This window comes from Corythoichthys intestinalis, unplaced genomic scaffold (assembly GCF_030265065.1).
Source record: "Corythoichthys intestinalis isolate RoL2023-P3 unplaced genomic scaffold, ASM3026506v1 HiC_scaffold_26, whole genome shotgun sequence".
Classification (NCBI taxonomy): Eukaryota; Metazoa; Chordata; class Actinopteri; order Syngnathiformes; family Syngnathidae; genus Corythoichthys; species Corythoichthys intestinalis.
The window spans coordinates 1985439-2012156 of record NW_026651595.1 but is presented as its reverse complement, the minus strand read 5'-3'; the positions used below and the strand labels follow the sequence as shown (position 1 = coordinate 2012156).

Here is a 26718-nt window from a genome sequence, read left to right as displayed (position 1 = left end):
CCGTATCCCTTTGGAAAAATCTGCATCATTGGTTACCTCATAGAACTCTATAAATAACCAGTCAACATTGTTAGAGACACATTTTATTTTTATCTAAATATAATCCAAAGTTTAATAAACAAAAGGGGAGGAAAAAACATAACATAAAAACATACAAAGTGGTAGAGGAAACAGACTAATTCATTCAAATGACTGATCATTTTGATGATTTATTATAAAAAGAAAAATCTTAAAGATAAGAATTGAGTCAACTTTTGACTTTTTATATTGGTGCTGCATTCCTGCATGTGGAGTCCTTTGTGTGTTTAGTCAAAAGAAGTCATCAATCTGTGGTGGTGCGCCGGTACCAGAAACGGGCCCTGAAGTCATCACTGCAAGTCATGAACCCAGGATTGGTGGGCGAGTGGACTATGCAACGGACTATGTTGTTATGACCCAGCGAAAGCAAGTTTTTCCTCTCTGCAGTACGGGAATCCCAGCAGCACAGACTAATGGTGCGCTCATCAGGGAGAAGAACGTAGTCTTCTGTGTGATTGAACACGCCCTGCGTACGGTGCATCTGACGTCCACTCAGACCAGCACCTGCAATAACAAACACATTGAAGATGCTCCTCTTTCACAAATTACGCAAACAAGTTAAAAATGTCCATTTTAAAATTTGTTTTTATTCCAAGAAAAATAGCTACTCATAAGTCTTAGGATTCCATTGCCAGAGACATACGTCAAATCCTTTTTAACTGGGAGGGTTGGCAGTGACCAACCGGCAGGAAACATCTCCATTAAAATAATCTTTATTAATCATGTCAGAAACGCACATGGAATTGAACTCTAGTACTCTAGTATCAAAACATAAATGTTAAAGGTACGATACATATTCTGAAGTTTTAAATTTAAAATACTTTTCGAGTCATCCATGCATGCTCCACCAATTTCCTGATGAGTACAAAGAGCTCTGACATTTTAACTGAGACTGCACCAAATTTTATACTGTGACGTAGGTCTAACAACCGCTTGCCTAGTTCTGTTTTGTGACAAGGCCACTTTACGGTAATTACCACACGGGCACACGCTTTTGAAGATGGAGAAAAGCAGGCATGCAAGCATGCAAAAAAATCAAACTTGCATCACTGTCGCAACACGTAACTATCATTCCCACTATCACAAAAGGTGGAGGCACTTATACTCAAAAGAGGTGGGAAATCATTGGTTTGGTTGCATTATGAGTTCATTAAGTCAGACGACCAGCAGAAAACTGTTGTGTGATAACTGCAGTGTTTCCCACTAATGGACGAGACTGTGGCGGCCCGCCACAGTCTCGTTTGGGCCCGCCACAGTCTCGTTTGCGCCCCCCCCCCCCGAAAAAAAAAATACTAATCAGATGCGTCAGTCAGCCGATTACACAGCTGTAGCCCACTCCACTCTACTACCCGCGTGAGCGAGAGCAGCATTTTAGAGTAGTATTTTTTTAATTTATTTATTTATTTATTTATTTAAGAGACGCAAGGGGAACGAGTAGGAAGAATGGGAGAACGAGCGAGATAGCGAGAGATAGCTGTCGCATGTCGTAGCAGCCCGCTGTTATTTTGTTATTGTTTTTCTTTATTATTGTTACCACAATCGAGTGGGTAAGCAAATACAGACTTCTCTCCTTCTTCCCCATATCCGGGGCATTACAATAGTTTCGATCGGACTTTTCGGCGAAAGTGAGCGGTGGACGGCCGTCTTGGACGGAAAGCAACCTTTGATTGAACTTGCGCGGAGAGGCGGGGCCCAAAATAAAGCCTTGCTCTATTTTCAGAGCGTTGGTCACAGTAAAGTATTTATTAGTTCAAGCAGAGTAAAATGATACATATTCACGGTACAAGAACGTCGTTTCCGTGTCCATCGATTGGTAAGAAAAGGCTGTTTGTACGAGTGACGTGTGGGCGCTCCCGTCGGGGGGACATTTCGCGTGGAGTGGCTATTTTTCGGCACAACACCGACGCGCCAACTTCAGACAATTATGGCTGACGAAAGTTGGATAAATGCGCCCCCCCCCACACAATTTCGCGAGCTCTGGGACACTCGAAAAATGACTCTCTTACCTCTCCTTGCTAAGTTAATGGTACCTCGATGTGCGTTTGTGTGGAAATTTAGTTCACGAACAACGGTGAAAAAACTATTCACCTTCTCACCGAATCAAGAAAAACTCTTTACACGGCCATTAGAATTCCCCCTGTCCTGTAAATGGGTCAGTTGACAGAAGGACTGTTATTGTTGTGGTAATGTAGTACTTATGAGGGTCAAATAAAAAGAAAAAAGGAGGGCTACGACGGCGGTCTGAAACCCGCGGCTCTTGGGCCGCATGCGGCTCTTTAGTGCTGCTTTTTTTTTTTTTTTTTTTTTTTTAATGGAAAAAGTTGGGGGAGGGAAATATATTTTTTTGTTTTAATAGGATTTCTAGGAGGACAAACATGATACAAACATTCATTCAATTCATTAATATTGTAATGAAGTTAAACTTGTGGTGTCATCGTACAACAGAGTAGTCACGTGGTGCGCTATAGGATCCACTGCAGGGAAAATAAACATTTAATCATGAAGGCTAATTATGTATTTCTAGCCAACTTAGTCATTTTTATAGTAGGCTAATATAGCTAGTATTGATAATTATAAGGCTTGTACAAGGCTTTTAATTTTTTGCTGCTCCAGACATACTGTATCAGGTTTTTGGGGGGGGTCAAATATGGCTCTTTTCAACAGTTTGCCAACCCTGAGTCACTACGAGATGTAAGTCGTACTAATGCTACGAGAAAAAAAGTCGCATTATTACATAGGGTAACGTAGCTGTACTCAGCAACGCATTTTACATACATGTACCGTAGCTGAGAGCTATAACATTAGCCTAGCTAATGAAATATTTCAAAAATATCGTTGTTATGGTTCTTCTTGGGGGAAAAAAATAATGAAAAAAAAAAAAAATTCGCCGTGGCATGACATGGTGTGGCTGTCCGACTCCGATGCAGCCCACCACCACAGTTTCAAAAAATCCTATGGTCAGAGACCCTCCCACCACAGTCTCCTAAAATCCTGTGGGAAACACTGAACTGCAATGAGTCAGTTCCTTCGACCGATGCAGACACAACAAACCTCTTCTATCCACCTCAAGAAGAAGCACACACACAAGAAAAAGAGCACATGGGACTCAAACAAATGCAAATGGACAAAAATGGCAATGGATTAGGTGGGGCAAAGTGTAAAATTATAAACCCGAGCCAGATGAAAGTCTACCCGAGTGTTTTGCACGAGTCTGCTTCTATGATCAAACGTCTCCTCCCTTGAAAAAAAGCATAGAAGTCATCGCACGTTTGATTGCTATAGGCAGGATTCCTAACTAAGAAGATGGTAACTCCTCAACCCGAGGTACATTACACCACATCAAAAATACTTCGTTGAAGTCAAGTTTCCTCGCTTGTATAAGGGATGTCAAGCCCAAGTCGAAAAGGAAATCCTCAATGTCCTTGACGACCGATCTGTGGACAAGCGGAGTGACGCATCCCTACATGTCTATAAATATTCATATCATTGATAAAAGCTGGAACCGCTGCTGTCGATGTCTACAGATAGCGTATTTTCCAGATGACCACACGAGAGAAACAATTGGCAAAGTATGAAATTTGTGTTAACCTGGGCCATAATTGCTATATTAATTCTACAGTAATTATATCTTGGGCTGCTTAAAAGTCAACTTTCCTTGGCCGACCTTGTAAAATATAGCATATGTATGATATAGTAATATTGGGCGTAAAACACTAAGGTGACTTGCAGTTCTGCTCTGAGACTCCTACTTTAGCCAAATTTCAAAATTGTCCTATATGCATGTGCGATACATCATTGAAAAGCTATATTTTCTGGGGAAAGAAATATTTTGAGCAGGAGGACATTTTTTTGACACATTAAAAGTAGGTCAAATCAGGTGACTGAAAAATAGACATTTTTCAGACCTTTGAAAAGAAGTTTTGCCATTTAAAAAAAGGTTTTGGACACCCATCCTGGTACATGATAAATAACGAACACTTCAAGATGATTCCCCCTTTGTCTACTCAAGTCTTTGATAATCAATATGCATGCACTAGGACATGTGGGTGGATGTACACTAATGAAGGAAATTGGGGGGGGGGGGGGGGGGGGGGGGGGAGTAGTGTGAGGAGTTGTTACGGATTGCAGCTAATAGATAGATCAACAATACACATACTAATGATGCAGGAAAAAAAATAAATGATCCTTGTGTTAGCTAATGTTACTAAACAGTGTGGTCTTGAACGCTACCTGCATGCAACGACAGTGTGGAGTCCGCAGCTGTCACTGTCACTAGACGAATTTGCCACATGAACACTATCGGTGTTCTGCAATTCCCTTCTATGTGGCGAGACGTCCCACACATCGGTTAAAAGTGGCGAGTACTTACCGTTTGTGTTTGTATTGAGTCTTTTATTACCTTTTCTTTGCCTCAAAATACTTATTGCATGCGTTTCCCCTTTCATATTTTTAAGCATCGTGTTTTCTTATGGTAACTAAGGCAGATTGTTGATAATATTAGTCACGTGGCGTATTTAAGCCACCCTTATTAGATATTACTAGAGTACGTTTAAGTATTTAATTTTTAGTACGTTCTGCCTGTACGCATCTAAACGAGACAAGCTGAAAGCGCACGGTAGTACTTTGTGTGTCAAATTCACCTTGTAGGACGTTTTGTCGGTGTAGAACATGTTGGTAGAACACTGGTTTTGCCCTACTCTTGTCTCATCCCGTCTTTCCTGTTCATTTTGCTTTTGCTGCTCATTTTGTGAAATATCGACAGTGCTGTCCTGCTAATTAATTTTCCACTCTGGTTCAAATCGAAAGGACTGAACAGATGACATGTTTATGTAGCTAAAGTCATACTCTGAAAGACCGGCAGCGCCACTGACCACAGTTCATTGCAGCGTCAACAACAATGCCAACCTACTCGTTAAACTTACTTTACAAATTTAATAAAAATGAAAACATCAAGAAGGGTTTTAATATCAAATTATTATAACTCATACTAACATTTATAGTTTATGAACTACAAGTCTTCCCTTTAAGACTTTAACAAAAAAAAAAAAGTCTCACAAAATACCGAAAATACCCTGAAAATGAATCAGTACCTGTATATTTCACCAACATCCGGCCAGTTGATATTTCCCACAGTTTGACCACGGAATCCTTCCCACTTGAAAGGACGTACTTTGAGTTCTTCGTAAAGGTGGCTGAGCAGACCTCTGCTCCGTCATGAGCCTTGTCAAAAGTGGTCACACAGCGATTGGAGACGCCATCCCACAGCTTAATGCTCCCATCCTTGCTGCAGGTGACATAGCTGTTGGCTGTAGGGTTGTAACTGACACCGCTTATAGTATCTGTATGCTGGTCCGCAGGGTTACAGGACACAAAACATTGAAATGTGTTGACATCATAAAGACGCAGGGTTGGGTGCTGTGTTCCAACTAAAAGGAAGTCTCCAGATGGATGAAAAGAGATGGAACGCAGCATTTCTGCTTCCTAAAAGGAGAATAATTTTGTATAAATGATTTACAATATCATTAATCAAATTAGGTGATACACAATAATGCTCATCTATGGATGTGACCAAAAAAAAAAAAAAAATCAAAATGTTGATATATCGTGATACTTTGTATCCCGAAAGATTATTGATATGATCCTGCCAAGAATCACTACATCGTTTTTAAAAGGTGCCAGTTAAAAAAAAAGAACCAACAAGTTGCTGCCAAAATCTTCCTTTAGAATAGTGTCTTTACCGAATGGTTGCCATTAATGCCCAATCCATTTTGACCAAAGTTCATTCGAAATCAGAGCATTCACACCCGGTCTTCCCCATTTGATTTCATTTACAGGTCCATTTCTGTTCATTTTAGGGAATTTCCAGGTCACTTCCTGTTCATTATTTACTTCCTCTTGGTTTTAGAGCATTTCCAGGTCACTTCATGTTTTGGGTTACTGAAAAGGAAGTGACTCAAGAATGTCACCAAATGAATAAGTAGTGATGTACACCTGTTTGCCATTAGCCTTACTCCTTAAATACTCGTTTGTTGTCTTGTGCCAGTGCATTTTTCTGTGTATGGAGGGAGAGCAGTAGGAACACGTCACAGCCTTCAAGCTATGTTTTTGCCATGTCATGTTTTTGTTGGCACTATGAAACCAGTTTCCACATTTCTTTTTTGAATAAAGCATTTATTGGACAATGCCAATCTCTCGCGTCTCATGCATTTCAGTCCAGCTGTGCGTGCCCCCGTTGTTGACCTCCCCAAAGTGAAATTCGCTAGCATTACATTGTGTTTTATTCATTTACCCCTATCCCCTCACAAAAAAAAAAAAAAAAAATCTACCAAACATTTTTTTCATCCCCAATACCAGGGGGTGCTGCAACACCCTAAGCACCCTATGGGTCATTTGCATGTAATTGCGTACCCCACGAATGCTATTTTTAGACTGTGACGTCGCCATCGTAACCCGGAAGTGGGTCAACATAGACACGCCCTCGCATGCAACTCATGTTATTACTACTTGTTTTCTGCCGGTAATCTTTCAAAAAAAGAACATGCTGACTGCTGCTATGGAACTTGTAGAAACAACTCTAGACACTACGATATACAAAGGATGTTTTCTTCATACTAGGGCTGTCCCAAACAACTGATTTTCTCCCGATTAGTCAGCCGACAATTTTTACGATTAGTCGACTAATCTAATTAAAAATAAAAAAAAATTCTTTTACTAATTTAGCAATTAAATTTTTGTTGACGCTTATTAATTCACAAAAACATTTTGGAACATTTAAATTCTTTATTAAAGAACAAATAAACAAATAAATAACTAGGGTTGTTCCGATCATGTTTTTTTGCTCCCTAGTGTATTTGTTGAGCTTTCAGTAAATGATACTGCAGCCATAATTCAACCCATATGCATGATGGGAAGTGGAACCATGACTGTGCGTAGTGCTACCAATTCATATATCTTCTCTGCGTTGGGAAATAACATAAGGTGTTAGGAAAAAGCTCAATTGCTACCTTGCTTCCCCACATTGTTTCCCATGATATTTCTAATTGTAGGGAGAGGGATTGCAAGGCTTTAGCCTTTTTAAAAAAAGCTCCAAAGGCTGCCAAAATTCACTCTACTCATTTTACGCTGCCTTTTTCGGCACAACACCGGGCAGACCGGATGTCACTCGTGTAAAAATACGGTGGATCCGGTTGATTTTCAAATTAATATGCAATCGTGACCACATAGGAACTTAAGTTATACAACATAAAATATACAATATAAATGAATACTACATCACATTTGTAAAATACAGACACATAATAAAATAAAAAATAGCCCATTTAAATAAAATAAATTGAAATGAGCTACAACACCTGTAATTAAATAATAAAAATAATACACAGATCCTGCTTACATAATTAAATTTATTAATTTCTGTGTGGCGCTTTAACTTGAGAAAATCCACCAATAAAGCTTTTGAAAACCGTTCATAAGAAAAAAAATCATTGAGGCATTTCATTTGTAAAATACATGTTAAAATCTTTGTCGTTGGGATTGCTTTTCTCTTTAGCACAGGACTTTTTTTTCTTTCAGAAAGAAAGAAAGCTGACCAATACGCGGGGTCTGAAAGGCAAATTGTTGTTGGATTATTATCTTTGAATACCTGCTACTTTTTGAGCAGAATTCTAGCTTTGTATAGGCTACTGTTCCTATTGTTGAAAGCACAAAAGTGTGTAATAAACTAGCACATTTATATTTTGCATTTTGTTTTCTTACTGTATTGAAAATGAACCGAACCGTGACCTCAAAACCGAGGTACGTACCGAACCGAGATTTTTGTGTACCGTTACACCCTTAGCACATTATGAATAAAAATTGGAATAATACTAGCCATAATAATAATGATAATAATAATACCTGTAATAATGTAACAAACCGGTTTCTAATGTCGCGAATGTGTTTGCGTAGTGTACCTGAACGCATCGCGTGGCTGACTTGATAGTGCGCCTTTTTAGTTTCACTTTCACCTTGTTTACTTGCTGCGGGGGACACTAGGCACAAGTTGATGGAATAAATTATTAGAAACCTGACGAAGCTGGCGATTTCTTTGGTGATGTTACCACAATAATATTTTTCACCTTAACTTATAAAGACTGGCTAACGGAGGAGGACCGTCATAGACAGTCTACGGCTGTTCTGTTGAGCGAGCCATGCCAGGCTAAAGTAGGTTGTCTTTTTTCCCCATTTGCTTAAGCTGACAGCACTCCTGTAACAAGTCACATTACATTTTGGAGCGAAAATGACAAGCAGTAGTTAATTTGGACATTTAGGGATGTACGTAGTTCCCATGCGGTGTACTCACTTTTGTTGCCAGGGGTTTAGATATTAATGGCTATATTTTGAGTTATTTTGAGGGGAAAATAAATTAACTATTATATAAGCTGCACGCAGACTACTTTTCATTGTGTCAAAGTGTCATTTTGTCAGTGTTGTCCCATGAAAACTTATACTTAAATATCTGCAGAAATGCAAGGGGTGTAGTCACTTTTGTGATACACTGTAGATGTGTTTCATTATTTTGTATGTATTAACTTAAATTCTACAGCGTGTTGATGACCAATAAACATCTGTGAAACTGAACTGGAGTCTCATATGCCATCAACACGCACGCACAAATGTATGTGATCAACTTTCCACGCGTATATATTTTTTAACCCTTCATTAACCGTCGACAGGATGTCGTGCTCGTCGACGCATTTACGTCATCAATGACGTCGACTCTGTCGACTAGTCGGGACATTTCTACTTCATACATTATCCTAAACCAAAAACTCGGGAGGAAAAATATGAAGAATGGATCAACTTGTGCATATGTCCATTCACTTTCATATGCAGTAAACATTTTGTTTGTGGCCATGGTCCTACAGAGGGCGAAGAGGTGACCCATTTTGATATCTTTACTTATTTTTTAACGTCGCGTTTTGCCGTGCTGCTTCTGTCTGACAATGAATGACCAGAAAAAAATAAAATAGTAACTGACTGCCACTGTTGTTACCTTTTCTGTTGTAAAAAAAACAACTTTAGTAAGGGGGAAGCGTAAATAAATTATAGAATTAAGATTGTTATTAATGAAAAAATTAAAAGTGTTCGTTGGCTGTAAACGAGTAGCATTTGCGATCACTACACAAAAATAGCAATGTAAATTACCCCCAAGAACAGTCAGAGACTTAAGACAACCAGAGGATATAATATATAAGAAAGAAAGGGCATATGGTGGTAAAGGATAGATTGTTGAAACGGGAGAATGTAATTGTCAGTGGCGTAAGGCAATGCACACAAGAAAAAGGTGTCGATGAAAAAGCTACCTCTGGATAAGGTTGTCCCGATCCCATATTTGGATCGGATCGACCGGCGATATGCGCAAAACAATGCGCATCGGTATCGGATCGGCCAACACGGAAAAATTCAGATCGAGACTGCCGATCCAGTTTTTTTTTTTTTTTTGAAAGTCTGGTCCAGGTTTTCCACGCACCGATTTACATAATCCATTCCAGTTTTGGCTTTGGTTTCCCTAAAATCCGGTCCGCATTTTACGGCACACCCGTCTCCCAATTTACCTCCTTGGCATCTCCTACATTATGACTGCAATGTAAATTTAAAGTTTATCGGTAAAAATGTCAGCTGTGTGGGATCATTTTACCTTAAAGGACGACAAAGACGAAGAGGCAGAGGGCAACATATGCCACAATAAAGTCAGGCGTGGTGGTAAAGCTGTAAGAAGTTTTACTAAAACCAACCTAATCAAGTATTTAGCGAAATACCACCATAAACAATATAAAGAGTATGTTAAGAAAACCGAAGACAAAAAGAAAGGTCCTACGCAACTGGCAGAAACTTTTGCTATGCGTGACAAACTGGCACTCGACAGTCCCAAAGCCCAGGGAATAGAGCAGGGCGGTAAACCGAAAATTTACCGGTACCGAAATTCTTCACGATGACCGACGTAATTTTGACTATGTCGATAAATTTAGTAATTTAAAAAATAAAGGCATTCTATTCTATTCTATTATCAGGAAGCCAAACAAACAGAAGCCCGGTAGGCTATCACTAGCGGCTAACGCTACAAGCAAACATGATGGAGTGTGGCTTAAGGAAGTTTCGCCAAACTTTCACCCAACATTAAGTAGAATCTTGGCGGCATCCAGACGGGCTTTCACCCGCTGTCCTCCCTTGCTCTCACGGTTTCCGGAGAGGGTGCTTTCAGTGCTTTCTACTGGTAGCCAGGCCACAGGCTAACGCTAGCGGCTAACGCTAGCGGTTAACGCTATAAATGAACGTGATGGAGTCGGATAGCAGCTCTAACCTTGTCGAAACGGCTGAACTTAATGAGTGGATTGAGCACGGACTGCATCTAGCAATTAGTATTTCGCGTTATTTTGTATCTGTCTGTGTGTGATTTCTCTGATAGCTTTTGTGATGGTAAAGCATTTAGCATAAAGTACAATCCAACAATGAAAATTATATAACAACCGTTTAATGGCCCCAGCTATTTATCTGCATTTGCTTAATTCTGTGTCATTAATCCATCATAAAATCTTAAATGTTTCATTTGTAGAAGATCAATATAGCTTTAATTTGTGTGTGTTTGTGTGGGGGTTCATGTGTACTTGCGTGTAGGCTTGTCGTGATAACAAATTTTAGTGTGCGATAATTATTCTCATAAATTATTGCGATATGCGATATTATTGCGCCCCCCCCGCCAATTTTTTTTAACCAATTTACAATAACACAGTGCGAATACAGTATATATTAATAGATCAAGTACACCCATTTAAACACGATAAATATTTACTCTTAAATTCAAATATACTTTTTAAGAAATCACAACTAAAAACATATAGACCCTGCCTCTTAAGTAAAAAACAATATTGATAATGCACAAAAACACAGAATAAATAAAATGTGTTAAAAAAAAAAAAAAAAAAAAATTGCACTTAATAACTTAAGCATTTAGGAAAATGAAAACATTTCCCGTCATAGCTTCTGCTATGGTGTTCCATAGGGATGCAACGATACAGTTAAGTCATGGTTCGGTACGAATTTTGATACGGGGGACACGATTTTCGATCCGATTCAATACATTTAATGCTCTGTAAAAAAAAAATAATTGTATTTTTTTTTTTTCTTTTGCTAACGAGCAAAAATTAAATTGCCATCATATAAACATGCATTTCAGTGCATAATATTTACGTGCTTACTGCTTACTGATATGAAAAAAATTTGTATAAAAGTGCTGAGAACAATCTTTACTGTTTGTAAAGTGAGGCAGGGCACACCGTTGATTGCTACAGCTCTCTTAGCAGCTAGGTTTACTACATGAGCAAGACATCCTATTTATGGTCCGAATCCATCTGTGTCACGTACTGAATTAACAATATTTGCAACATTATCTATAGTCACTGGTATGGATTGATTTGGCCTTCTTAACCTCATGTGACAAATGACAGTTTAGAATTCATCGATGTAATATATGGACTACATGTCCCATAATCACTCTGGGCTCACGTAGCCAATGGCATGGGACGTAGCACATCTAGTTTGCCATTTCATGATATCTAGCGTGTGCGCGCAACTGCGCATTAAAAAAGCGCCGCTGAAGTCACGTCTGCTCATTACTACACAACACCAGCATATGACGGCTTTCATAAACAGGACGAGTTTGAAGCACAGCGCTCTTAATTTCATTCAGCTGTTCGTTGTCAAAGTGAGGTTATTCGTAGCAGCCAGTTGGTAATAATGTTTTGGCGGACTTCGTTGTAAATATCCAGCGTTGTGCCGAAAAATAGCCACCCCGCGTGAAATGTCACTCCTGACGGGAGCGCCCAAACGTCAACAACACCGGCGCGCCATAGATGGTCCACAGTCACTCCGGAGCACTGACGCGGCCGGTATACGTTGAACAATAGGATATAATGGGAACGATTGGCTCTGGCGCTAGTTTTTGCCGGACCTGGAACGAAGATGCATTTTGCGCAGCTGGTAACGAACTTTTAACAGCACGTCTGCCGCACGCGCGCACACACGTGCACACGAGGCGATAAATCGCAGCGGAAATATTACCGCCTTCCTTTTTATATATCGCGCGATAAATGGAATTATTGCATATTGCGACAGGCTTACTTTCGTGTATTAACAAATGCACTGGGGAAAAAAAAACAAACCTCGAAGTAAACAATCGTGTTGAGTAATTATGTCACAGCAGCCATGAACAATAAGTTGTCTTTTTGAAGTGTACTGTTTAAGTTATAAGTCATATGTGTTACAATGACATGTTTGCACAGGCATATTGATTTTGACAATGTACATTGTTCAAGCCATACAAGCTGTTACAAAGGTTCAAACTTTAATTCTTATTGTTTACAATATTTTTATACACTTAATGTTTAGTCTGCATGTACAATTGTTAAATAAAATTGTAAGCTGGTAAATAAATCAACGAGAAACAGTTAATCTGTATTTCATGCATTGATTCAGATTTTCAAATCATATAACAGTCCGCTTGGGCGAATTTATCGTCATTTATCGTTATCGAGCTAAATCTGCTCAATTTAACGTGATACATGCTTAAGACCATATCGCCCAGCCCTACCAGGGAATCGCAAGAGTCATTGCTGACAAATTCATTCTGGATGACGAGCCATTATCTCTCATGAGTAAAGACGCACCATCCAACACTCAGAACCACGGTAAAACATGCCCAGCCGTCATTACATCCTTGAGTGAGCCTTGAGCGTTTCGGCCGTGGAAGATTCGAGAACGATTCACAAACATCCAAATTCCGATTATTGAAATATGTCAAGTAAAGCGGAACTAATACACAGCACGGTCTTTGGGACGCAATGAGGAACGGACCGCATTGCGTCCCGAGAGTAGACATCATGCTAGTCATAGACCCGGTAATGCCAATGCTCAACTCACGGCTTCGGCTCAACTGAGCTGCTAAGCTGCTAGATAAAAAAAACACAGCAATACCTACCTGCAGCTGACAGCCGCTACAAACTACGTCAACATCATTTTGCTGTAGATAATAGATATTATATGTATATAGAACTAGATGCAAAATGACAGACTCGACGGTGTGAGCAACACGTTTTGAAAACTAGATGCGAAATGACAGTCTTGTCGGCTTTAGTAAACAGCTGCCATCTTAAAGCAGGAGACTTCCCTAGAAGGCTGTTGTAGCGAACCTTCCAAGCAAACCTAATTAACTTTTTTATCTAAAATACTCCTAAATTGGCAAAATCTTGACTTGAATCTATCTTCAAAACAGTTTTAAAACTTTCACATGTCAAAAGAAGACGGAAGGGAAATTATGGAATAACGAGAGCAATTTTAACAACTTTAACAGTTAATTCGCAACATTAAATTAATTGAATGTAGTGTAAAGCTGCGGATACAGAATGGGGACTTGAGTATTTTATTTACCGTTTCAAACTGTTTACTTGATACTGAAATAGTCGCTTATTCAAACCTGAGAGGCTTTTTGTACAATTTTTGTAACTAATGCACGAAACATTAAAAGCATCTAATAGCTTGGGGGGTTTGTGGGATTTTCCACTGAGGTTGTTTTCTTTGCTTTTTCAAGACAATTTACAATATGATTTGCACATTTTACTGACTGACTATGCCATTTCTGTTTGTTATTTATAATATTTTGTGTTTATCACTGAATTAACAGGTCAGTTTCTTGTTACCAACCATTGTGTGTTATTCAACTCACCTAACTCAGCTGGCTAGTTGTTATGAAGAGTACTAAAACCCTTTTCAACACGAGTCTGACAACTAAGTAAGGAGGCTAAATAACTTTAAACTTTAATCAGGGTCCCCCCAGGATTGATAAATCTAAATTCAAGACTTTTAAGACCTTTTTAAATGCCATTTCAACTGAAAACTAGGCCTGCAAGCAGGACTGAACGGGCCCTCGCAATCTAGCGCAACTCGGACTGTGTGCAGGTCAGGGTGGTGGCAGATCCTCCTCTCTAATCATCTCATTAGAACTTAACATGCTCGAAAGTCGCCTCTTACATTACCACACCCAAGAGATAAAAACCCCTATTGGAGAGAGTACTACAAAAAAGGAGGTACTACTGAGCTGTGCAGCCAAGCCCTTATTCAAAACCAAAATTAAGCTTCTAACTGGGCCAATTCGACCAAGTGTGCCAAATATTGTGGCTCTATAAGCTGCCTGACTCTCTGGAAAAAAAATATTTCCTTTAAATGGCGAACAAAGGGTCGTCACGGCAACAGACAGACACGTGGACATGGGCCGTAAATAAGTATTTTAATAGGTCTTGAAACTAGAATGACCAAACTGAAAAGAACTGGACATGTATTGGAAAAACGAGTGACTTTCTATTGCCACTAGTTGGCGCTGTAGGGTTGATGCAAATGACCCCTACAAGGCCCTTCAGGGTATGACTCTCAACAAGCACGGGAAGTTTGGCGCAGATATGTTGTATATCTGCCGAGTTATGACTGTTCAAAGTTTTTAGCGAGGAAAATTGTTGACAGTCATTTTCACTTTCCTGTGCCAAATTGGCCGTTTTCATTTGCCCTGGAAAAAATAAATTAATTAATTTAAAAAAAAATAATCCTTTGCAAAACAATAGGGCCTTCGCACGCCTAGTGCTCGGGCCCTAACTAGGCCTGCAAGCAGGACTGAACGGGCCCTCGCAATCTTACGCAACTCTGACGTCACGCAACTCGGACAGTGTGCAGGTCAGGGTGGTGGCAGATCGTCCTGTCTAATCACCTCTTTAGAACCTAACATGCTCGAAAGTCGCCTCTTTACATTCACACACCTAAGGGATAAAAACCCCTATTGGAAAGAGTACTACAAAAAAGGAGGCGCTACTGAGCTGTGCAGCCAAGCCCTTTTTCAAAACCAAAATGAATCTTCTAACTCGGCCAATTCGACCAAGTATGCCAAATTCTGTGGCTCTATAAGCTGCCTGAGTCTGAAAAAAAAAAAATTCCTTTTAATGGCGAACAAAGGGTCATCACGGCAACAGACAGAGACATGTGGACATGGGCCGTGAAATAAGTATTACAAAAGGTCTTGAAATTACAATGACCAACCTGAAAAGAACTGGACATATATTAGAAAAAATTAGTGACTTTCTATTGCCACTAGTTGGCGCTGTGGGGTTGATGCAAATGACCCCTACAGGACCCTTCAGAGTATGACTCAACAAGCACGAGATGTTTGGCGCAGATGTGTTGTAGAAGTTATGACTGTTCAAAACTTATGGTGAGACGAAATGGGTTCAGTCATTTTTACTTCTCCTGTTGGACCCTTCTGCTTCACCCAAACCTCAGTATTTTTCATCAGGCACCTGAACACATGTCTTAAGGCTCCCCTCTTGCAGGTTTGAGGTGAATAGATTTTTTTTCCTTGGAGGAGGAGCCTGTTTCGTAAAAAAAGGCATTTCCTGTTCCCACTAGGTGGCGCTAGGCCTAATGGGTAATATTTCAATGCACTCTTGTTAAGGGAGGGATCCCGCACATACATGCCAGATATGAAAAAGATTGAACGTTGTTTCAAGGAGCTATTAGTCATTTACTGAATTTGTCATTTTGCCGAAAAAATGGCTGACTTTGGCACCACGCCCAGGTCAGACCCATGAATGAAAACGCACCATTTTGAAAATTTTAGATCTCCTATGTCTCCTGAATAGTCTAACCAATTTTGAAGATGATCCAACTAATTCCCTCTGTGACAAGGTCTCAAATGTGCACCCTGTTAATTGATAAAAATTTCACATTTGATCCAAAATACCCGATTTCCTGTTGGGTTTGGAATATGGGTTCAAGAGACTTTTTGGAGCAGTTTTGCACAAGGTATCGACTCCCCAAATTTCATAACTCTACGTTAAAAAAACCTAATAGGAACCGCCTTTTTGAAAAATTCAAGGGGGCGCCACTGAGCCATTTTGTTACATTTTTTTGTAACGCCGCAAGATTATCGAAATCCACGCAAAGCCGCATGGATGTGCACAATTTGGTGAGTTTTCGTGCATGTTCAGGCCTCCAAATGCCTTTTTTAAACTCCTTTCTGTCGCCACTAGTTGGCACTGTAGAGTTGATGCAAATGACCCCTACTGGACCCTTCAGAGTATGACTCTCAACAAGCACGGGAAGTTTGGCGCAGATATGTTGTATATCTGCCGAGTTATGACTGTTCAAAGTCTTTTGCGAGACAAATTGTTGACTGTCATTTTCACTTTCCTGTTTGGACCCCTTCGCTTCAACGAAACCTCAATATTTTTCATCAGGCACCTGAACACAGGTCTTAAGGCTCCCCTGATGCAGGTTTGAGGTCAACAGATTTTTTTTCCTTGGAGGAGGAACCTGTCTCGTAAAAAAAGGCATTTCCTGTTCTCACTAGGGGGCGCTAGGCCTAATGGGTAATATTTCAATGCACTCGTGTTAAGGGTGGGATGTCGCACATACATGCCAGATATGAAAAAGATTGAACGTTGTGTGAAGGAACTATTAGTCATTTACTGAATTTGTCATTTTGCCGAAAAAATGGCCGACTTTGGCACTACGCCCAGGTCAGACCCGTGAATGAAAACGCACCATTTTGAAAATTTTAGATCTCCTATGTCTCTTGAATAGTCTCATCAATTTTGAAGATGATCCAACTAACTTTCTCTGAGACAAGGTCTCAAATGTGCACCCTGTTAATTGATAAAAATTTCACATTCGATCCAAAATACCCGATTTCCTGTTGGGTTTGGAATATGGGTGCTAATGCTTTTTTGGAGCGGTTTTGGACAAGGTATAGACTCCCCAAATTTCATTGCTCTACGCTGACAGACCCTAATGTTATAGGCCAATTTTAAAATTTCAAGGGGGCGCCACTGAGCCATTTTGTTACATTTTTTTTCAACGTTACAAAATTATCGAAATTTACAATTTTCCGCACGTATGTGCAAATTTTGGTGACTTTTTGTGCATGTTCAGGCCTCCAAATTGGCCGTTTTCATTTGCCCTGAAAAAATAAATAAATAAATAAATAAATAATCCTTTGCAAAACAATAGGGCCTTCGCACGCTTAGTGCTCGGGCCCTAATAATAATAATAATAATAATAATAATCCTTTGCAAAACAATATGGCCTTCGCACGTCTAGTGCTCGGGCCCTAATTAATACTTTTCTCGCACCATTATTTAGATAATATTTAATCATATTAAAAAAAATAAAGCGCTGAACATCAAATTTAACCTCAATTACTAAAAGTGTTTGACTAAAGAATGCACATTTATTGAAGATACAATTAAAACAAAAAGTTTTGTGCCACAGACCGGCCCTCTTTATGTCATGACCTACCTTATTAGGGCCCGAGCACTAGGCGTGCGAAGGCCCTATTGTTTTGCAAAGGATTATTATTTATTTATTTATTTATTTATTTATTTATTTTTTCAGGCAAATGAAAACGGCCAATTTGGAGGCCTGAACGTGCGCGAAAAGTCACCAAAATTTGCACATACGTGCGGAAAATTGTAAATTTCGATAATTTAACAACGTTGCAAAAAAATGTAACAAAATGGCTCAGTGGCGCCCCCTTGAAATTTTAAAATTGGCCTATAACATTAGGGTTTGTCAGCGTAGAGCAATGAAATTTGGGGAGTCTATACCTTGTCTAAAACCGCTTCAAAAAAGCATTGGCACCCATATTCCAAACCCAACAGGAAATCGGTTATTTTGGATCGAATATGAAATTTTTATCGATTTACAGGGTGCACATTTGAGACCTTTTCGCCGAGGGAGTTAGTTGGATCGTCTTCAAAATTGGTGGGACTGTTCAGGAGACATATGAGATCTTAAGTTTCTAAAATGGTGTGTTTTCATTCACGGGTCTGACCTGGGTGTGGTGCCAAAGTCGGCCATTTTTTCGGGAAAACACCGAATTCAGTAAATGGCTAATAATTCCTTGACACAACTTTCAATCTTTTTCATATCTGCCATGTATATGCGGTATCCCAACTTGAACACGACTGCATTGAAATATTACCCATTAGGCCTAGCGCCCCCTAGTGAGAACAGGAAATGCCTTTTTTTACGAGACAGGTTCCTCCTCCAAGGGAAAAAAATCTGTTGACCTCAAACCTGCATCAGGGGAGCCTTAAGACCTGTGTTCAGGTGCCTGATGAAAAATATTGAGGTTTCGTTGAAGCGGAGGGGTCCAAACATGAAAGTGAAAATGATCGTCAACAATTTGTCTCGCAAAATACTTTGAACAGTCATAACTCAGCAGGTATACAACATATCTGCGCCAAACTTCCCATGCTTGTTGAGAGTCATACCCTGAAGGGTCCAGTAGGGGTCCTTTGCATCAACTCTACAGTGCCAACTAGTGGCGACAGAAAGGAGTTTTAAAAAAGGCCTTTCCTATTGGGTTTTTTCAACGTAGAGCAATGAAATTTGGGGAGTAGATACCTTATGCCTAACTCCTCAAAAAAGCCTCTTGCACCCATATTCCAAATCCAACAGAAAATCGGGTATTTTGGATCGAATGTGAAATTTCTGTCCATTTCTAGTACAGTTTACATTTGGAGGCCTGGACATGCAGGAAAACTCACCAAATTTTGCACATACATGCGGCTTTGTGTGGATTTCGATAATCTTGCAACGTTACAAGAAAATGTAACAAAATGGCTCAGTGGCGCCCCCTTGAATTTTTCAAAAAGGAGTTTCCTAATAGGTTTTTTTAACGTAGAGCAATGAAATTTGGGGAGTCGATACCTTGTGCAAAACTGCTCCAAAAAGTCTCTTGCACCCATATTCCAAACCCAACAGGAAATCGGGTATTTTGGATCGAATGTGAAATTTTTATCAATTAACAGGGTGCACATTTGAGACCTTGTCACAGAGGGAATCAGTTGGATCATCTTCAAAATTGGTTAGACAATTCAGGAGACATATGAAATCTAAACTTTTCAAAATGGTGCGTTTTCATTCATGGGTCTGACCTGGGCGTGGTGCCAAAGTCGGCCATTTTTTCGGCAAAATGACAAATTCAGTAAAGGACTAATAGCTCCTTGAAACAATGTTCAATCTTTTTCATATCTGGCATGTATGTGCGGGATCCCACCCTTAACACGAGTGCATTGAAATATTACTCATTAGGCCTAGCGCCCCCTAGTGGGAACAGGAAATGCCTTTTTTACGAAACAGGCTCCTCCTCCAAGGAAAAAAAATCTGTTGACCTTAAACCTGCATCAGGGGAGCCTTAAGACCTGTGTTCAGGTGCCTGATGAAAAATATTGAGGTTTGGTTGAAGCAGAAGGGTCCAACAGGAGAAGTAAAAATGACTGAAGCCATATCGTGTCACCACAAGTTTTGAACAGTCATAACATCTACAACATATCTGCGCCAAACATATCGTGCTTGTTGAGTCATAGTCTGAAGGGTCCTTTAGGGGTCATTTGCATCAACCCTACAGCGCCAACTAGTGGCAATAGAAAGTCACTCGTTTTTCCAAAACATGTCCAGTTCTTTTCAGGTTGGTCATTGTAGTTTCAAGACCTATTAAAATACTTATTTACCGCCCATGTCCACGTGTCTCTGTCTGTTGCCGTGACGACCCTTTGTTTGCCATTTAAAGGAAATATTTTTCTTTCAGAGACTCAGGCAGCTTATAGAGCCACAATATTTGGCACACTTGGTCGAATTGGCCCAGTTAGAAGATTAATTTTGGTTTTGAATAAGGGCTTGGCTGCACAGCTCAGTAGTGGCTCCTTTTTTGTAGTACTCTCTCCAATAGGGGTTTTTATCTCTTGGGTGTGGGAACGTAAATAGGCGACTTTCGGGCATGTTAGGTTCTAATGAGATGATTAGAGAGGAGGATCTGCCACCACCCTGACCTGCACACAGTCCGAGTTGCGCTAGATTGCGAGGGCCCGTTCAGTCCTGCTTGCAGGCCTAGTTTATTTATTTATTTATTTTCAGGGCAAATGAAAACGGCCAATTTGGAGGCCTGAACATGCACAAAAAGTCACCAAAATTTGCACATACGTGCAGAAAATTGTAAATTTCGATAATTTTGCAACGTTGCAAAAAAATCTAACAAAATGGCTCAGTGGCGCCCCCTTGAAATTTTAAAATTGGCCTATAACATTAGGGTCTGTCAGCGTAGAGCAATGAAATTTAGGGGGTCTATACCTTGTCCAAAACCGCTCCAAAAAAGCATTGGCACCCATATTCCAAACCCAACAGGAAATCGGTTATTTTGGATCGAATATAAAATTTTTATCGATTTACAGGGTGCACATTTGAGACCTTTTCGCCGAGGGAGTTAGTTGGATCATCTTCAAAATTGGTGAGACTGTTCAAGAGACATATGAGATCTTAAGTTTTGAAAATGGTGCATTTTCATTCACGGGTCTGACCTGGGCGTGGTGCCAAAGTCGGCCATTTTTTCGGCAAAATGACAAATTCAGTAAATGACTAATAGTTCCTTGACACAACGTTCAATCTTTTTCATATCTGGCATGTATGTGCGGTATCCCACCCTTAACACGAGTGCATTGAAATATTACCCATTAGGCCTAGCGCCCCCTAGCGAGAACAGGAAATGCCTTTTTTTACGAGACAGGTTCCTCCTTCAAGGGAAAAAAATCTGTTGACCTTAAACCTGCATCAGGGGAGCCTTAAGACCTGTGTTCAGGTGCCTGATGAAAAATATTGAGGTTTCGTTGAAGCGGCGGGGTCCTAACAGGAAAGTGAATATGACCGTCAACAATTTGTCTCACAAAAAACTTTGAACAGTCATAACTCAGCAGATATACAACATATCTGCGCCAAACTTCCCGTGCTTGTTGACAGTCATACCCTGAAGGGTGAGACGAAATGGCTTCAGTCATGGCTTCAGTAAGGGTCATTTGCATCAACTCTACAGTGCCAACTAGTGGCGACAGAAAGGAGTTTTAAAACAGGCCTTTCCTATTGGGTTTTTCAACGTAGAGCAATGAAATTTGGGGAGTCCATACCTTATGCAAAACTGTTCCAAAGTCTTTTGCACCCATTTTCCAAATCAAACAGAAAATCGGGTATTTTGGATCGAATGTGAAATTTTTATCCATTTGTAGTACAGTTTACATTTGGAGGCCTGAACATGCACGAAAACTCACCAAATTTTGCACATACATTCGGCTTTGCGTGGATTTTGATAATCTTGCAACGTTACAAAAAAATGTAACAAAATAGCTCAGTGGCGCCCCCTTGAATTTTTCAAAAAGGCGTTTCCTATAGGTTTTTTTAACGTAGAGCAATGAAATTTGGGGAGTCGATACCTTGTGCAAAACTGCTCCAAAAAGTCTCTTGAACCCATATTCCAAACCAAACAGGAAATCGGGTATTTTGGATCAAATGTGAATTTTTTATCAATTAACAGGGTGCACATTTGAGACCTTGTCACAGAGGGAGTTAGTTGGATGATCTTCAAAATTGGTGAGACTATTCAGGAGACATAGGAGATCTAAAATTTTCAAAATGGTGCATTTTTATTCACGGGTCTGACCTGGGCGTGGTACCAAAGTCGGCCATATTTTTGGCAAAATGACAAATTCAGTAAAAGACTAATAGCTCCTTGACACAACGTTCAATCTTTTTCATATCTGGCAAGTATGTGCGGGATCCCACCCTTAACACGAGTGCATTGAAACATTACCCATTAGGCCTAGCGCCCCCTAGTGGGAACAGGATTTTACTAAACAGGCTCCTCCGCCAAGGAAAAAAATATATTCACCTGAAACCAGCATCAGGGGAGCCATAAGACATGTGTTCAGGTGCCTGATGAAAAATACCGAGGTTTGGTTGAAGCTGAAGAGTCCAACAGGAGAAGTGAAAATGACTGAAGCCATTTCGTCTCACCACAAGTTTTGAACAGTCATAACTTTTACAACATATCTGCGCCAAACATCTCGTGCTTGTTGAGTCACACTCTGAAGGGTCCTGTAGGGGTCATTTGCATCAACCCTATAGCGCCAACTAGTGGCAATAGAAAGTCACTCATTTTTCTAATATATGTCCAGTTCTTTTCAGGTTGGTCATTGTATAGTTTCAAGACCTTTTGAAATCCTTATTTTACGGCCCATGTCCACATGTCTCTGTCTGTTGCTGTGACGACCCTTTATTCACTTCTTTTTTGTAGTACTCTCTCCAATAGGGGTTTTTATCTCTTAGGTGTGTGAATGTAAAGAGGCGACTTTCGAGCATGTTAGGTTCTAATAAGATGATTAGAGAGGAGGATCTGCCACCGCCCTGACCTGCACACTGTACGAGTTGCGTGACATCCGAGTTGCGCTAGATTGCGAGGGCCCGTTCAGTCCTGCTTGCAGGCCTAGTTTTACTTATTTTTTTAGCTTGGCGTTTTGCCGTGCTGCTTCTGTCTGACAATGAATGACCTGGAAAAAAACTAAAGTGGTATCTGACTGCCACTGTTGTTACCTTTTCTGTTGTAAGGAAACCACTTTAGTAAGTAAATAACGACCGAGCCTTCGCCGCTGCTGCCCCTCACTCTGGAACTCACTCCCAAAACCCATCAGGAACTCGGACTCATTACAAAACTCACTCCTAAAAACCCACCTGTTCAAACTAGCTTTTCCCACCTCTTAATTCTTAATTCAGTTTATGTGTTATGTTATGTAAAGCGTCTTTGAGTGTCCAAAAAAGCGCTATACAATTTTGATGTATTATTATTATTATTATAAACTAATAGAATTAAGATTTGTTACTGATGAAAGAATTATAAGTGTTCGTTGGCTGTCACTGGAAAGCATTTGCGATTGCTACACGAAACTAACAATATAAATTACCCCCAAGAACGGTCAGAGACGTAAGACAACCAGAGGATATAATATATAAGAAAGAAAGGGCATATGGGGGTAAAGGATAGCTTGTTGAAACAGGAGAACGTCATTGTCAGTGGCGTAAGGAAAAAGGTATGGATCAGCTCGGCTCTTTTTCAGCCCTTGGCAAGGCAAGGCAAGACAGTATTGGTAGGTTCAGCTCTGTAGACATCTCCTTCGTACACCATTTCCATTCATTTACTATTGGGGACAAACAGCAGTGCCCCCCCCTAAGCAACAGTTGCTCACGTCATGAATATTAATGAGCGGAAGTGACGTGTAGCGTGCGGTACCCCATTGAACATTTGTATGTTCTTTCACATCTTTACCAGTTAATTTGGCACCAGGGACATCATTTTCGGACAGAACTGGTAGGTTTAACTCAGTAAACATCTTGTTCGTCCACTATTTACATGCATTTAGCATTGGGACAAACGCGAGCTTGACCCGCCTTGCAACAATTGCTAACGTAATGAACAACAACGACCAAAAGTGATGTGTTGCGAGTGGTACGCCATTGTAAAGGACACTCTTGGGCTACGTTCATACTACAGGTCTTAATGCACGAATCCGATTTTTTGTCATATCCGTTTTTTTGGCGTGCCCGTTCAGACTGCTTTTATCCATTGAGACCGTTCAAGTATTACGCATGCGCACTAATTCGCAGTCCGACACGCGCTAAGCAAGAAGACCCGCATGCGCAGAAGCATCAAAACAAATGACACACGTCATCCGTCATTCCAGGGATATCATGTTTTGCTTTTCAAAAGGACACAAATAACAGACATAAATAATCCCCGTTTAGGCTTATATTCAAAGTTTATATGGATCGATAGCATGCACGCACTGTCCGTGCACGTCACACACATATGGGCAGTTTGCCCCGACTCTCTCTCGGCCGTGTAAGCAATGTTGAAATATTGCTCACTTGTAACAGAGAAAACTGAGCATTCTCAGGCTTATCCTCAACCCATTTTTATTTTTTATGACTGTTGTGAAGCCCAGCCCTTCCCCGAAAGCCGTGTTCACTGCAAGCTAGGCGCTAATAACGCACAGGTGCATCGCTACGGTAACGACTCTCTCGCTATTTGATGACGTAATTGCTGCATGAAATCCGATTTGCGGGACTGGACAGTACAGACCGCCGCGACAGTCTGGAAAAATGTGGCCCAGATCGGATTTGAAATGGTCCCGTTCTATGCGACTTGTCACGTTCAGACCGTCAAGTTAATGCCTCACTCCAGTCGGAAAAACACGAAAAAATCGGATTCGTGCATTAAGACCTGTAGTATGAACGTAGCCTTAGAGAGAGGAATAATGTTGTGCAAGAAGCACAAAGTGATTTTAAAAAAAAGAAAAAGAAGGGGAAAAGTCACTAAATTTGTCAGTCACTTTGACAAAAAAAACGTTGCCAAGAGGCTCAGGAAAGTCGCCACATTTAGCAAGAAAGTCGCCAAGTTGGCAACACTGCGTACCGTGTAATATATATTATTCCCAAACTCATATTTAGTGCACAACCAATTATAAAACAAATATCCACCTTTAGTTAAGTTTTACGGCATATTACAGTGATTTCACTGGCGTAAAATGCATCATATGAATGTAATACCTACTGAAATTTTCCATTAAATCTAAGAAAATTTAAGACCTTGATCATCCTAATATTAAATTTAAGACATTTTAAGGACCTGCCGGCTACCCAGAGGTTCCCACGACTATATAAATACGAGTGACAAAGAGGCAAGATCTTCATGGATACAATCGCTTACCTGTACGTATTTAAATGCTCTTTTAGCAGAAGGTTTTGAGTAATCAAAGAGTTTGAGGGTGTAATCTCTTGAGCCAGAGGCAAGGATCTGTTCAGATGGGTGGAAAGCCAGGCAGGTGACTTCATCGACGTGGTCATAAAGCGTTCGGATCACAGGATGATTCTCCATGTTTTGCTGAGCTGTCTCATTCATCATAACCTGTACAAAAGAAGTTCAACAATTATTTTTTTTCCCAAAATAACGCTCATTTGCCATTTCAGCCTTACCTCAATTGGCATTGCACTTTTGGCCAGCATACGCTCAGTGTCCAGTATTTTTATCGAAGCATCCGCAGAGCCTGTAGCAATTAGCTGGCCATCTCGACTATATGTCGCAACACGACAAGGTCCCTTATGGGAGGTAACGTAGCAAGTCTCATACTCTGATGCCTCTGGAGACATTGTCTGGACATCAGCATCGAATTCCAGATCAATTCCCACACCAGGCGCTACTGTATCAGAGCGCCCAATGGCATATTGAACAGCACTGTCATCATTCTCCATTCCTGTTATACAGATATTATTTGCTAGGTGTCTCCAAAGATTAAAACAAAACAAATAAAATCTGCGTCATCATAGAAACTTACCAATTTTTGCGAGCTGAACCAACTGTTCCGATGGTGACACCACACTTTGAGGTTTAACTTCATTGATTAAACTATTAGCTATGTTTGTGTAGCCATCATAGAGTAGTTGGCTTATAATGAGTTTATACAGATGCTGCCGGTCTTTCAATGTTGGCTTTGGTCGATACATTTTCTTAAGCCGAAAATGTAGTTCTCTTAATCACTGCCTACTATGCACAGAAATACAAACAAATGAGTGGAAATTAGCGCCACTATTATTCGCCCAGAAACAAAAATAAAAATGCTACTTGCTCCAGTTACTTATCAAATTAAAATAAATTGCCCGAATAACTAAATGAATGGAAAGGTCGTTGGTACGCGGACGTAGCAAATAATTTTATCTTTTACAAAAACAAAAGCAAAACCTAACGCAATGTCGAATTACTTGGCTTGACTGTTCCGCGTGCGTGCCGTGCAGGCAATGCTACTTGCTCGTTTCCTTTTGTTTCTTCTTCTGTCTTGCAAGAGGCTGCCTTATCGCAAACCGATGTGAGTGGCGCAATCGTTAGTACCAGGCCCTGGTTAGTACATGCACAAGTTATATGCGCATGCGTTTATTTGCGACATTTTTACGACAGTTATTTTTTTTTTTGGTAAAAAAAAAAAAAAAACTTTATTCATAACAAATACAAATACAAATACAAATCTTGCAAAAATGGGGTGAGCGATTCACATACAGTTAGCACAGACTCAACTCTTTGTTACAGAGAGAGATCAGTCTGTTGGGCCGTATATTTCTTACCAAGATGGGAAGCATATCATGATGCATCTATCCCTGATATTCACTAGCCATTCCTAATAGAGCTATTAAAAAATAATTAAAAATTAATTTTGACTATATCTGGAAGAAAAGAAATGCACTATATTAAAAGAACAAAAATGACGAAAGACTCCAAAGATGGAGGCCTACAAGCTATTGGTTTTGATTCCGTAAATGGAACACTTAAGACAAACTGGTTGAAATACTTCCTAGATCATAAAAACGTATGGCATCATCTCTCTAGAGAATTTTTAAAGAAAGTTGGCAGTATTGATTTCTTTATTTTTTTTAATTGTTAAAATGTGATTTCATCATTCAGAAGTTTCCCATTAAACTATGGGAATTTCATAAACAAGTCCTCTTATACTGGAAGCTCTTTTGCTATCATAATTTCACTCCACAAAACACACCAATATGAACAACTGATATATTACAGTTGGAAACAAATCATTGTATGACAAGGACTGAATGGACAAAGATATTTGGTCTGTAATTCATTTGACTGATAGTAATGGGTGTTTGCTCTCATATGAAAGTTTTTTTGTTTTTTTT

The 26718-nt window shown here is 40.0% G+C and overlaps 1 protein-coding gene across 2 annotated transcripts; it reads right to left on the bottom strand.

Annotated features, from left to right (window-relative positions):
- On the bottom strand, positions 1-25938 carry LOC130911317 (cleavage stimulation factor subunit 1). Of its 2 annotated transcripts, none has more exons than XM_057829200.1 (6): positions 25792-25938; positions 25368-25573; positions 25009-25286; positions 24743-24940; positions 5169-5559; positions 1-582 (listed from the first exon to the last, which is right to left on the bottom strand). In XM_057829200.1, exons 2-6 carry the CDS (start codon positions 25534-25536, stop codon positions 323-325), a joined length of 1296 nt encoding a protein of 431 aa, XP_057685183.1. In that variant the 5' UTR covers positions 25537-25573; positions 25792-25938; the 3' UTR covers positions 1-322. The 2 variants fall into 2 exon arrangements, with proteins under 2 accessions (XP_057685183.1, XP_057685182.1); XM_057829199.1 differs by having other exon boundaries at positions 2-582; positions 25368-25576.
- Positions 25939-26718: the final 780 nt, after the last annotated feature.